The 14,405-nt window shown below is 42.0% G+C and overlaps 1 protein-coding gene across 2 annotated transcripts in view; it reads left to right on the forward strand.

Annotated features, from left to right (window-relative positions):
- The window catches only part of MACO1 (macoilin 1), a 68,027-nt gene that overhangs the window by 47,396 nt on the left and 6,226 nt on the right, over positions 1-14,405 (forward strand). For both annotated transcript variants that reach the window (XM_040229599.1, XM_040229601.1), the window contains exons 7-10: positions 4,451-4,609; positions 6,110-6,292; positions 8,490-8,610; positions 13,537-13,711. In XM_040229599.1, the coding sequence (XP_040085533.1) occupies positions 4,451-4,609; positions 6,110-6,292; positions 8,490-8,610; positions 13,537-13,711 (638 nt within the window). The remainder of the gene's footprint in view (positions 1-4,450; positions 4,610-6,109; positions 6,293-8,489; positions 8,611-13,536; positions 13,712-14,405) is intronic.

The following is a 14,405-nucleotide window of genomic DNA, read 5'->3' on the forward strand; positions in this document are numbered from 1 at the left end:
TAGGGAGGAGAATAGGAATTAGCTCTGATAAATGGGTTTAAGCTTGGAGATGAATGTTTTTTCCTCGTTTCTTTTTTTTAAACATTTCTCTATCTGTGGCTGCACTGGGTCTTCACTGCTGTGCGCGGGCTTTCTCTAGCTGTGGCAAGTGGGGGTTGCTCTCTCTCATTAGGCACCCTCACCGGAGGTGGGGGAAGCTGCCTCTGCTGAGCTCAGGCTCTAGAGTGTGGGCCTCCGCAGTTGTGGCTCAGGGGCTGCAGAGCATGCATCCTCCTTTCTTTTGACTCCTATTTACTGAAATTAGTTTTAAGGTTTATCAACTATTACTTCTGTCTCATTTTCTTCCTGACCACTTGCTTCAAATTTAGGTTGCAGCTATTGACATTTTAATACAGTCCCATGAATACATTCAAAGATTATGCATTAACCTCTTAACAGCATTTAATTAGTACTTCTTGGTGCTTCTCACCAGTAAATTATATATCTGCATTTTACCTAGTAAGTACTGATCTTCAACACAAAAGGGTTAAATACACCATTACAACAGGTAGTTATCTTTCTAATAAACGCCCCTGGAATTTGACTGGCTCAGTTCAGTTCAATTTACTAATGCACATAATTCTTTAAAAACTCATGTTTACATTTTTTATTGAGTATATGCAGGGATTGAGGTATATTTTTAAAAGTAGGATTGTACAGTACATCTGTGCAATGTAATATTATGCAGCAGTTGTTTGTGAAAAGTTTCTAATAGTGTGGAAAGGTGCTTAAGATAAATAAACTATACATGTGGTACTCTTTCAGCAATATTAATATCTATGTGTGTTAAGAAAGAGAAAGAAAAGAGAGACATACAAAAATGAAGTAAACCAGATGCAAATAGTAGTTCTGTCTGGATGAAAGAATTATGAGTTATTTACATTTTTATTCTTTGCTCTTGTATGCAGTTTTTTATTTTGACTGGGTATCACTTTTCCAATAAAAACATAAATCCAGTAAGGGATTATAAATCATTTTACCACCTACCTCAGTAAAGATTTAAAATATAGTGAATATAGTGAATATTCAACATTTAATTAATGCTTTCTGCAGAGAGACAATGAAAAATTTCCCCTCATAAATTTAAAAAATTACTGAGAATTTACCATTTAGCACATTAAGTTATCTTACATGTTGTTATAGTTTCCTGTAGACCAGTGTTTCTTAAACTGGGGAATGCTGGTGTTAAATAACAGATTTGGAAAACAGTCATTCATAGTTTTACAGAACTAATGTGAGCAGTTGTGAAAATCCTGAAGCATTTTAATTCTATACCTTGTGAACTTAAGTTATTTAATTTTTGAAAATAAGTCTTTTATTGAAGTATAACACATCCACAAAAATGCACAAATCTTAATTGTACAGCTTATGAATTTTCACAAAGTAAACATACCCTTGTAACCATATCACTTTATCTCTTGTGTTGTACTGCTATATGTCTTTGACAAAATTTTCATAGCTCTCCACACAGAAGATATTGTTTAGTGTTCTATGATCTCCAGAAGTTACACTGTTGATATTTCTGCTTGTTTTGCTTTCATAACTTCACTAACTCCCTTGGTTTTTGTTTTTTTTTTTTCATTTTTCAAGGAACTCTGAAAGTTTCATTCAAAATATTGTTATCCTTAGTTCATGGTGGGAAAGTTTGGCTTTTGTAGATTAAAAACTGCAAAAAAGTAATAACTTCAAAATTATCGACATCTGACATTTACGTTAGGAGCTTCCCAGGTGGCGCAGTGGCAAGGAATATTCCTGCCAGTGCAGGAGACACAAGAGACATGGTTTTGATCCCTGGGTCAGGAAGATCCCGTGCAGGAGGAAATGGCAACCCACTCCAGTGTTCTTGTCTGGAAAACTCCATGAATAGATGAGCCTGGTGGTCTACAGTCTGTGGGGTCTCGAAGAGTAAGACAGAACTGAGAGTGCACGCACGCGCGCACACACAGCGTTTGTGTATTTAATCTTTCTCTCATTCCCAACTGTGGCACATGCTTTGCCCCAGTAGCAGGTTGTGTGGAACTTGATTCCTGGGCCCTACATGTGATACAGCTTGGGTTGCTAATCTGAAGGAGCAGATCAGCAGCCAGTGGTAAGTGTGTCAGGCCTAGAAATCCTAGACCAAGTTGAGAGGAACTTTAGAGATCATTTTGCCTCAGATGGAGAAACTGAGTCCTGAAAGGTGACATGCCTTGCTCAGGGTCCCAGAGTTGGCACCATAGCTGAGTCTAGAATCCTGATCCTCTATCCCATTTCTAAACCATGCTAAGTCCCTAGTCTCTTCTTAAAGCTCATCCTTTTTTGACTAAAAATGTACTCCTCAGGCAGTGAAACTGACTTCTCAAAAAGATAAATTACCTAACACGTTTTTCACCCAGACTTCTTAGTGGGGGTAACCTGATGGCATTGACCTATTTTGGAAAATATCCCTTGGGTTATTTTGGGTGAACAAGGGATGGTGTGGGGATGGTATAAATGCCAGTTGGTGATTGTTTAGAGCCGTTTGGGGAGTACATTCAACTGGAATAACCCTGGCAATAGGGAAAGTGTGGCGTGATGTCCGTTCGTGACCCTTCCCTGGGGACTGAGCTGTGTCAGGAGGCCCGGCAGTGCCTCTGGAACACAAGCTCTCTACTTTGTGCTCTCCCGGCTCCTGCACCTGGAGATGACAATAGATGTTACATGACTTTTTGATTTTAAGGTTTGGTTTCAGGTGGCTGAAGGGAGACAAGTAAATAAAGCTGCTCTTTGGTTTTCTAAGGAATACCTGGCAACAGATACATGTATTTAGTAAGTGTTGATCACAGTGATTGATGGGCCCTGGGGATTTAATGTTTCATGAAACATATCTGTAAGGCCCTAGGCTGTGGAGCTGGCAATTTCTAAGGAGCAATCACCATTACCCTCCAAAAATCTTGGTTCTGTTGCTGTGTTGGATCAGTGAAATGCACCGGAGTCTTGTCAGAGTAAACTGACATCTGCCTACCTGTAAGTTTGTAGGAACAGGTGTCTTCTGAGTCTCCCCTGGCAGTCATCCTTGGCCTGACCTTCAGTGCCGGTCTCCACAGTCCAATCTCCAAACCCCTTCTTATCCTTTCTCCCTCTATTCCCAGAGTAGATCCCTTCCTCAGAGGCCAGACTGATTGCTCTGTCCCCAGATATCTGCGGCTAGTGGTGCTTTTGAGCGTGTTTCCCCTTATTTAGAATGCCTCGTCCTCCCCTTCTGCTTCTCCAAATCCTGCCCAACCTTCGAGGCCCAGCTCACTTCCCATCTTCTCTGCTTGGAACTCACGTGGCACTCCTCCCGACACCATGCTATGGCTGATAGAGCCACAGTTTGGCCAGCGGGAGAAGAGAATGGACTCTGGAGCTAGGTTGCCTGTGTGCCCTTAGGCTGAAGACTTTTCTGAATCTAGGTTTCTTCATCTTTAAAAATGGACTAATAATTGCCAAGGTTATTCAGCTTACCTCATAGTTGGACAGGTTAAATGAATCCGTGCCGCTAAAATCTCCAGGACAACGTCTGACACATAAGTTCTCATGAGATACTAGTCATTCCTTTTAGCATGCGTTTAACTGTGGCCTCCCTGTGTTATGGTTTAATAATTTCAGATGTCTGGTTATTGGCCTCTAGTGAAATCAGAAAGTCCTCTCATGAAGAAAGGGCCTTGACACTATCCTTCTTGTTGACCCTTTTCAGTCCTGCCTGTGCACATAATAGTTGCGCGGTGCATGTCACTTGAAATGAAACTATGGCTGTTTTAAAGAAAATAGATGAAACAGGAGTGAAGAATTGAGGAGATAAGCTTCCTTCCACAGATGGAGTTTTCTTATGATTCGTAGCTCACGTAATTTGTTCCTTTTTTCATTGTTGTTGAGTCTAATGATCTCTTCTGTCACAGTCACCACAAGTGTGAGCATCATTTAGCAAGGATGATAGTTTCAGGAGCTTGTCTCAGACACTTTCTTCTTGGCCCAGGGTGGGAGGGAATCTCAGAGAGTAGATTCTGACCTGTCAGGATGTCTCAAAGCAGGTGGGTCCTGAGCTGGTTGCTGTGAGCATATCTCCTGTGCTGAGGAGCATGGGCAATTCACCAGTGGGGAGGGGACCTTCCCCTTCAGCCACCCTCCCTCTGCTTTCCCCTCTTCCTTTGTTAGCAGCTCAGATACAAGTCACCATCTTCACCTGTCGGATTCACAAATGTTTGAGGAGAAGCAAAAGTTACCCTCTGGTGGGAAGGCATGGGGACCCAGGCAGAAGCATTCGTTCAAAGGCTGATTGCGGACAGGAGTTGCAGTGGTGGCGGGATGCTCCACCATCCAGCCAGCCCTCAAGGACTTCAGCCAGGGTCTCCCGCAGAGCCCCAGGGATGCCCCCTCAGTGACGAAGATGCTGCTCTTTTCCTTCTCCTAGGCTGGAACAAGACATTAAAAAGTTAAAGGCCGACCTGCAGGCCAGCAGGCAAGTGGAACAGGAGCTCCGCAGTCAGATCAGCTCGCTCTCAAGCACCGAGCGAGGGATCCGCTCAGAAATGGGCCAGCTCCGGCAGGAGAATGAGCTGCTGCAGAACAAGTACGTGCACCTTGTGGGCCTTCGGCAGAGAGCCGAGCAGCCTCGTACCGCTTCTGTTTTCGGGGATCGGAGAACAGGGTTCATGATGACAAAAGAGTCTAGCAGAGGGGTTTTTAAAAATAAAATGTTAAAAGTATTGAACATGAGATATTCAATGTGTTACAAAATCTATAAAAACATTTAATGTTAACAAAACAGTTTAATAATACTATTTGTCTTCTCTCATTTAATAACTTCTGCTCTTAGTTTAAAAGTCATTGAGCTTTTGTGACAATTTGAGTAAAATTGACCAGAAGTATTTCTGCCACAATTTGAAGCTCTTACTCCTTTGAGTGAAAGTTTCCAGAGGATTAGACTCTCTGTACTTTGATTCCTGGAACTAAATTTGGCATTGAACTTTGATTTTATTTGAAGAGGCAGACCAAAAGCCTGCTTTTCTTTTATGCTTTCCATGAATTCATTCTGGAATTACTTCTTGACTCAATGTGGGTCTATCTTTTTTTTTTTTTTTTAATCTCTAAGCATTGGGTGTCTGGGGTAGTGATTGCTACTGTAGGTGCTGAGCTGTCTGGGCTTTCCCTTGAAAGAGGACTCCTTCCTCATTTTCAGGGAATGTAACTCAAAAGCTACAGCATTATGGACAAATAGCCTTTCCATTGTTTCTGACCTATGTATGTGTGTGATGGCTCTAACATTGTTGATATAGTGAGAAAAACTCACTATATTGATACATAAAGCTAGACGTAGTAGTAGCAAGGCAGAGAATGTGGCTGAAATTTCTATCTGAAATTAAGCATCCTGTGATTCTAACGACAAGTTCTATTTTGGGATACTGGGAGAAAACACCTCCCAGCTGGGAAGGAAAGGCTGCAGTGGGCTGTGGCATATTGTATTCACGCAAAGAAAGACCTGCCTCTCCCACCCTTCCCCTCCGTTTCAGTGGGGCTGGTTCCATCTGCTCTTCCTTGATCTCAGACTGAAGTTCTACGAGGCAGTAGAATTAGCTCTCCAGTTATCTTTTCCTCTCTTAGAACTTGTTTTATCCTGTTTTTTTGGATTACCTTCTATAGATCACTTGCAGAAGTGAAGTGAAAGTCGCTCAGTCATGTCCAACTCTTGAGACTCCATGGACTGTATCCATGGAATTCTCCAGGCCAGAATACTGAAGTGGGTACCCGTTCCCTCCTCCAGGGTATCTTCCCAACCCAGGTCTCCTGCATTGCAGGCGAATTCTTTACCGTCTGAGCCACCAGAAAAGCCCAGTAAAGCAGAGGCTAGGTCCAATTCTGTATTTTGTAAAGTAGCTTGTTTATTTGTTTTTAGGAATTGTTAAATAATAATGACAGTGTATTTTCCCTGGGCCCTCTTGGAGTTGACATCTGTGATCTGCTATTCAAATCTCCTGTTTGGCCTTAGAATGATAAAGAGAAGCCATGTCTTTCCAGGGTTTATGGTGAACACTTCTAATTGTAAAACTGTATGACAATCATTTCCATATAGATTACATAATGCTGTGCAAATGAAGCAGAAAGATAAGCAGAATATCAGCCAGTTGGAGAAAAAGCTAAAAGCTGAGCAGGAAGCCCGAAGTTTTGTAGAAAAGCAGTTAATGGAGGAGAAAAAAAGGAAGAAGTTAGAAGAAGCTACTGCTGCCCGGGCTGTCGCATTCGCTGCTGCATCAAGGTAGGTCCATGCCACCTGTTGGGCTTTCCTGGGACTGAGAATGGGAATTTGATGCCTTGGGCAGGTCTAGAAATACACAGTCATGCACGGATGGAGTGCTGTTGAGTACTGTTATGTTAACTGGTTTAAACTCCATCTATGCAAGCTCAGGCGCTCATGACCGCTTCATCCCTCGTGACCTCCTCTATAAAGCAGGATGAGGGAATTTCTGTGCCCTCCACACCTGGAAGGCAAAATGCTGCTCAAAAAGGGGTTCCAGTCACTTTCTGTAAGACTAATAGTTACTACATACTTTGAGAGAGCCTATCTGGACTTTTGTTCCCTTGAAGAACTGTCATTACTAAGTTGTGTGTTTCTGGAGTTTTTATCTTAAAATGCAAGAAAGATAAAATCTCATTTCCCCAGGCACTGTGTCCTGACTGCTCATGTCTTTGTTGGACATCAGCAAACTGTCAAATGACCTTAAAAAAGATGGGGAAAGAGTTAAGAGCCTCTTTTTCTCCCTCTCTGTCTCTCTTTAGCTTCTACTTCACTTTTTCACTTTTTCTTCATTTTTTCGACTGGTGAAGTTCTTCTGCATAGTGAGGGTCAGTTATGGGTTTACAGATGCAGCATAAGGGTAAATTATTATTTATTTCATATAAGTCTCTATCCCCAAATTTGTGGCTGTGTGATATAGTTCTACTTTTTGCTCTTTTGTATTTGGCATGTTAATAGCCGCCTTTTCAGTTCTGGCATTTGTAGAATACTTGGTAAACCATCATTTCATCTTTTAGGAAGTATCAGTGGGATGGAGAAGTCTTTCTCCTGTATGATCCTGCCTTACCCCGGCAGCCACTGGACTGCAGCTGGCCAAGCTGACTTGGCCCATCAGCATCTTTACAAATTCATAAGACCCTTTATAACTTGCCTAGGATGTGACGAGTTTTGTTTGTCCATCATTCAAAGATTTGTAAGCATTTCTGAAGCACTTGCATTGCAGGAGAGTTTCCTGAACAGTTGTCTGGTGTGGCTTGTGCTCTCCTTAATTCATCTAACAGTTACTGTTTTTTAAAAAAATCCCTTAGGTGGACATGACATTTTCTTAACCATATTGTTTAGTGTCTCTTACGCCTGAGAATCAGTATGTTGGTTTCGGTCTCTGTCCTTAATCTCTTCTGCTTTCAGTTAAGCTTATTGCCTTTGCTCTCTTACCCTTGGATGGTTCTTGTTTGCCATCATTCATGTAGTAAAGTGAAAGTAGCTCAGTTGTGTCTGACTCTTTGCAACCCCATGGACTATACAGTCCATGGAATTCTCCAGGCCAGAATACTGGAATGGGTAGCCTTGCCCTTCTCCAGGGGATCTTCCCAACCCAGGGATCGAACCCAGGTCTCCCACATTGCAGGCAGATTCTTTACCAGCTGAGCCAGTAGGGAAGCCCTCATTCATGTAGAGGCTGTTTTTATTCTTAAATAAATCTCAAACCTTAAAGAGTCTCTCTGGACCTTCCTTTCTGTGGGCAAAGGATACCTACTCCACCAGGCCTAAACGGTTCATCAGCTTTGAACTTGCTGTTATCATCATCTTTTTAAGTTTTTCCTTATTATAGCCCTGAGAAGCAACTCTAATGCTGCTTCCTTCTCTTTCTAGTTACTTCAGGCTTGTCAAAATATCATGCCTAAAGAAAGGTGATGTTTGCAGTGCATATAGCCCCTCAAAAGTGAAAGTGTTTCTAGCTCACTGCCCTCTGCTGGAGACAGAAGACATCTGGTTTTGTCTTGCTCAGCTTGTGTTCATTGTTCCAGGCCATGTTGCCTGATGGGAAGCTTGGTGGATTGGCAAAGTGGAAAAACCTCAGTTCTTACCCTGTTCTGTGACCGACAAGTTGGCAACCTTGCGACTATGTTCACTTTTTCAGTATTATATCTAAATAGCTTCAGTTTTCTTCTCTGGAAAATAGAAAAGAAAGCAGTATGGGTAAAAGTACTAGCTTGGCATCTGGCTCATCTAAAACCCCAGTTAGTCATCATTTTAGGTCATTTTTGAAATTATAAAAGTACAGAGAGAATGAGCAGACTGAGCCAAAAGCTGAAATCTGATTCTGTGAGTACAAGAAAAATATCGGTCCTAAAAGTATGATTAAACCTATACTTGTTTGAATTCTTTAAACCTATACTTGTTTGAATTCTTTTTCCTTTCTCTCCTTTTTTAAAAGGGGAGAATGCACCGAAACCTTACGGAATCGGATCAGAGAATTAGAAGCAGAGGGCAAGAAGCTCACAATGGACATGAAGGTTAAAGAAGACCAGATCAGAGAATTAGAGCTGAAAGTTCAGGTAAGGGAGGAACAGCCGACTTCATTGCACTTGAATTCCTCTTCTGTGTGAGATTTGTGCTCTGTGCTGCCATGAGGAGATGGCCCCTGCTAATACAAGCCAAACCCCATCGCGTTTGAAAATCTCCATATGATTCTCCAAAAGAAGCTCTCATCTTGTCCAGCTCATTCAAGCTATATTTAATTTAACTGGATTCTAAGATAAGCCAGAAATATTGATCCCTGACATGTTTTATACCAGAATTTGGTTTACCAGAGATTCATTTAACTTTTTCAGGTTACAGGCCAAGTTAGTGTGCTATGGAACTGATACACCTCTTCTTAGCCCTAACTCTGTATCGATTGCCAGGGAATTGGCCATTCTGGATGGCTCTGAGCCTCACAGATGGCCAGTCGAGGCATGGAGTGGAGGAGAACTGCATGCGCGTGGAGTGGGAAACTGCCGGTTCTTTGGACAGTGCCGGTTTGGGGATTGTGTATAGCTTGACACAGTATTTGATGTTGGTCTTTAAAGGGACATTTAAAATTAATGTCTTAAGTTGTAAAGTTACAGTAATTTGAGTTATAGGGGACTCATAAAAAATCAGTGGCAGATAGAATAGATGACCCAGAGACAAAGCTTAAAGTGTGCAGAAATGGATAAAACAGCGAGGGTGAATCAGTGAGGGCTGTGGAAGAGCTAGACAGTGGGAAAGAAGAAAATTAGACACTCACCTGATAGCACAGAAAAAGAAATGCCAGAGAAAGTCAAAATTCCACAGGCAAAGAAACGCGTTTTGCTTTAAATCACAAAGTGGAAAAAAAATTTTTTTAATCACCTGGGGCGGATACAGATATTGAAACAAATGTTATAAATAAGGGATTAATATTCTCAATATGTAAATAGCTCATAAATATTGCTAAGAAAAGCTCAAATATACAGAAGATAGGCAAAGGATATGAATAAATCACAGAAAAAATACAAATGACTGATAACAATGTAAGAATATGTCCTTATCTATCACCAAAGGCAGATTAAAATTGGGTATCATTTATAGTCTGTGAAATTAGCAAACAATTTTTAAACGGTGATAACAGCCTGGATAAGGGTGCAGTGAAATAGGCCTTATATGTTGCTGGTGGAAGGATAATGTTCTGGAAAGACCACGTATTTTCTAAAAATATTTTCCTTAGATTCCAGCCTAAGGTAAATATTTTTAAGTCTCACCGATGATTCATACACAAAGATGTACATCACAGTGGTATATATTAATAAATGCAAAAAAATTGAAAATAATCATAATAGTGGAGATTTAATAAATTATGGTACATATACATTTAGGTCCATACCGTTTCTGTCCTTTATTGTTCCCATCTTTGCATGAAATGTTCCCTTGTTATCTCTAATTTTCTTGAAGAGATCTCTAGTCTTTCTCATTCTATTGTTTTCCTCTATTTCTTTGCATTGGTCACTGAGGAAGGCTTTCTTATCTCTCCTTGCTGTTCTTTGAAACTCTGCATTCAAATGGGTATACCTTTCCTTTTCTCCTTTGCCTTTTGCTTTGCTTCATTTCTCAACCATTTGTAAGGCCTCCTCAGACAACCATTTTGCCTTTTTGCATTTCTTTTTCTTGGAGATGGTCTTGATCACTGCCTCCTATACAATGTCACGAAGCTCCATCCATAATTCTTAAGGCATTCCGTCTATCAAATGTAATCCCTTGAATCTATTTGTCACTTCCACTGTATAATCATTCAGCCTGAATTTTGCAATAAGGAGTTCATGATCTGAGCCACAGTGAGCTCCTGGTCTTGTTTCTGCTGACTGTATAGAGCTTCTCCATCTTTGCCTGGAAAGAATATAATCAATCTGATTTTGGTTTTGGCCATCTGGTGATGTCCATGTGCAGAGTCGTCTCTTGTGTTGTTGAAAGAGGATGTTTGCTATGACCAGTGCATTCTCTTGGCAAAACTCTGTTAGTCTTTGCCCTGCTTCATTTTGTACTCCAAGGCCAAACTTCCCTGTTACTCCAGGTATTTCGCGACTTCCTACTTCTGCATTCCAGTCACCGGTGGTGAAAAGGACATCATTTTTTGGTGTTAGTTCTAGAAGGTCTTTTAGGTCTTCATAGAACCATTCAACTTCAGCTTCCTCAGCATTAGTGGTTGGGGCATAGGCTTGGATTACTGTGATATTGAATGGTTTGCCTTGGAAATGAACAGAGATCATTCTGTCATTTTTGAGACTGCACCTAAATACTGCATTTCAGACTCTTTTGTTGACTATGAGGGCTACTCCATTTCTTCTAAGGGGTTCTTGCCCACAGTAGTAGATATAATGGTCATCTGAATTAAATTCACCCATTCCGGTCCATTTTAGTTCACTGATTCCTAAAAATGTCAATGTTCATTCTTGCCTTCTCTTTCACTACTTCCAACTTACCTTGATTCATAAACCTAACATTCCAGGTTCCCATGCAATATTGTTCTTTACAGCATCTGACTTTCCTTCTATCACCAGTCACATCCACAACTGGACATTGTTTTTGCTTTGGCTCTGTCTCTTCATTCTTTCTGGAGTTATTTCTCTGCTCTTCTCCAGTAGCATATTGGGCACCTGGGAAGTTCATCTTTCAGTGTCGTATCTTTTTGCCTTCTCATACTGTTCATGGGGTTCTCAAGGCAAGAATTTTGAAGCGGTTTGCCATTCCCTTCTCCAGTGGACCACATTTGGTCAGAACTCCACCATGACCCGTTCATCTTGAGTAGCCCTACGTGACATGGCTCATAGTTTCATTGAGTTAGACAAGGCTCTGGTCCATGTGATCAGTTTGGTTAGTTTTCTGTGATTGTGGTTTCCATTCTGTCTGCCCTTTGATGGAGAAGGATAAGAGGCTTATAGAAGCTTCCTGATGGGAGAGACTGACTGGTGGGGGTGGGGCTGGGCGGGGCAGGGGGAGGGGGTGGCAAAGCTGGGTCTTGTTCTGAAGGGTGGGACCATGCTCAGTAAATCTTTAATCCAATTTTTCTGGGGGCGGGGCTGTGTCCCCTCCCTGTTATTTGGCCTGAGGCCAAACTATGGTAGGGGTAACGGCGGCTTCCTTGGAAAGGACTTGTGCAGGCACTGTTGTATTCAGTGCCCCGACCCTGCAGCAGGCACACCTCCGCCAGAGACGCCTGACACCCCCAGGCAAGTCTCAGTTGTTTGTGGATCACAGCAAACTGTGGGAAATTCTTAAAGAGATGGGAATACCAAATCACCTTACCTGTCTCCTGAGAAATCTGTATGCAGGTCAAGAAGCAACAGTTAGAAGCAGACATTGAACAACGGACTGGTTCCAAATTGGGAAAGGAGTACGTCAGGGCTGTATATTGTCACATTTTGCGAAATGCTGGGCTGGGTAAAGCATAAGTTGGAATCAAGATTGCTGGGAGAAATATCAATAACCTCAGATATGCAGATGACACGACCCTTATGGCAGAAAGCATAGAGGAACTGAAGAGCCTTTTGCTTGAAAGAGGAGAATGAAAAAGCTGCCTTAAAACTCAACATTCAAAAAACGAAGATCATGGCATCTGGTCCCATCACTTCATGGCAAATAGATGGGAAAACAATGGAAACAGTGACAGACTTTATTTTCTTGGGCTCTAAAATCACTGCAGGTGGTAACTACAGCCATGAAATTAAAAGATCCTTGCTCCTTGGAAGAAAAGCTATGACCAACCTAGACAGCATATTAAAAGGCAGAGACATTACTTTGCCAACAAAGGTCCGTCTAGTCAGAGCTATGGTTTTTCCAGTAGTCATGTATGGATGTGAGAGTTGGACCATAAAGAAAGCTGAGAGCCAAAGAATTGATGCTTGTGAATTGTGGTGTTGGAGAAGGCTCTTGAGAGTCCCTTGAACTGCAAGAAGATCCAACCAGTCCATCCTAAAGGAAATCAGTCCTGAATATTCATTGGAAGGACTGATGCTGAAGCTGAAGCTCCAGTACTTTGGCCACCTGATACAAAGAACTAACTCATTGGAAAAGACCATGATGCTGGGAAACATTGAAGGCAGGAGAAGGGGATGACAAGAGATGAGATGGTTGGATGGTATCACTGACTCAGTGGACATGAGTTTGAGCAAGCTCTGGGAGTTGGTGATGGACAGAGAAGCCTGGTGTGCTGCAGTCCATGGGGTTGCAAAGAGTCAGACATGACTGAGCTGCTGAACTGAACTGATACGTTTAGGAATATTATCTAGTCAATAAAAATTGTATTTTTGAAGAACTGTAGATCATATACGTTTTTAGAAAATTGTACATTTAGTGTGATTTCAATTATGCTAAAAGATACATAGGCTTAAAAAAGACTGGAAGAAGATATGTCAAATTTTTTGCAGCATTGGGATTTTGGGTGATTTTTATTTTCTTCTTTGAACTGTTAAGTATTTTTTAATTCACTATAATAAGTTTCAGTTTCTCTTAAAATGAAAATATTAAAATATCAGTGTGTATGTGTGTGGGTGTGTTCATCTGATGTTTTAAGTGAGTTTATTTTGGAATATGCCCTATCAAAATAATTTAAGATTTTTACAGTTTTTAGTTTTAAGTTGAGAGTATAGTTTTGGCTAATTTAACTAGAGCGTTATAGCACCATTTGCAACTGGCAGCAGGGTCTTTGTGGTTCTGAGTTAGGATTTTAAGAAAGTGTTTTATGTGGAGACAGAGTCCACTGTTACCTCGAAATACCCCAACACAGTCACTGTTTCTGTATGTGCACATCACTGTATAAATACATTTTGCACTCCCTCTAAGGGGTAAGGTCTAAACCTATGAAGCAGCATGTTGTGTTCTAGGAGCCAGGTTGGTAATGGTGGGATTTTATTTGTGATTTCAGGCTAATTTGTAGACATCGATGCCAAAACTGTCTTGTAACATTGCTGCTTTGATGATATTGATAGGAGCTTCGGAAGTATAAGGAAAATGAGAAGGATACTGAGGTGTTAATGTCAGCCCTCTCGGCCATGCAAGATAAAACGCAGCACCTGGAGAACAGCCTGAGTGCAGAGACAAGAATCAAGCTGGACCTGTTTTCTGCACTGGGGGACGCAAAGCGACAGCTCGAGATTGCCCAAGGTAGGCGAGCAGCAGGCCCAGGTCAGGGATGCCTGCGGACACACAGAGCAGAGCTTCCTTAGAGCTCTACCAAGGGCATTTGCACTTGCAGTTCCAGTGGTTTGATAAGTGCCCATCATGAACATCTGGGAATCATCACATTAATTCATTTTGCAGACGTATTTTGAGATGAGAACGTGTCCAGCAGGGCACACAGGGAAAAGTATGAGTTTCTGTGCTCAAGGAGCTCAGAGTGTCGTAGAAGTATGTAGAGAACTGCAGAGTCACCAGAAGGTGCCAATGGAACAGTATGTATGGGTTCTCTGGGAATATTGGCAGATACTCAGCCGGTCTAGAGAGTGCCATTTCTCAGGGGAGCTGATGTCTCACCTGGGTCTTGAGTGATGAGAAGGGGTTAGCCCAGTGAGGAAACGGTGTAGTGAGCGGAAAGGGAAGAGAGCTGTCTAAAGGGAAGAAGCAGCTTGAGTGAGGCGCTGCTGGCTCTGTTTGACTGGAGCAAAGGTTGCAGATAAGGGCATGGAAGGAGGAGGGTCTGGAGGGCAGGCTGTCCTCAGCAGATGTTACTGAAACTCGCTGTGTACCAAACACTGTGAGCATCCCCGAGGGGACCGATGGTAATGGGTAGACGTATAACATGGAGGGGTACAGTGAAGTGAAGGAAAGAAAGCAGTGGCAAGGGAGCCTGTGCTGGGGT

Source organism: Oryx dammah, unplaced genomic scaffold, assembly GCF_014754425.2.
Source record: "Oryx dammah isolate SB20612 unplaced genomic scaffold, SCBI_Odam_1.1 HiC_scaffold_27, whole genome shotgun sequence".
NCBI classification, from domain to species: Eukaryota; Metazoa; Chordata; class Mammalia; order Artiodactyla; family Bovidae; genus Oryx; species Oryx dammah.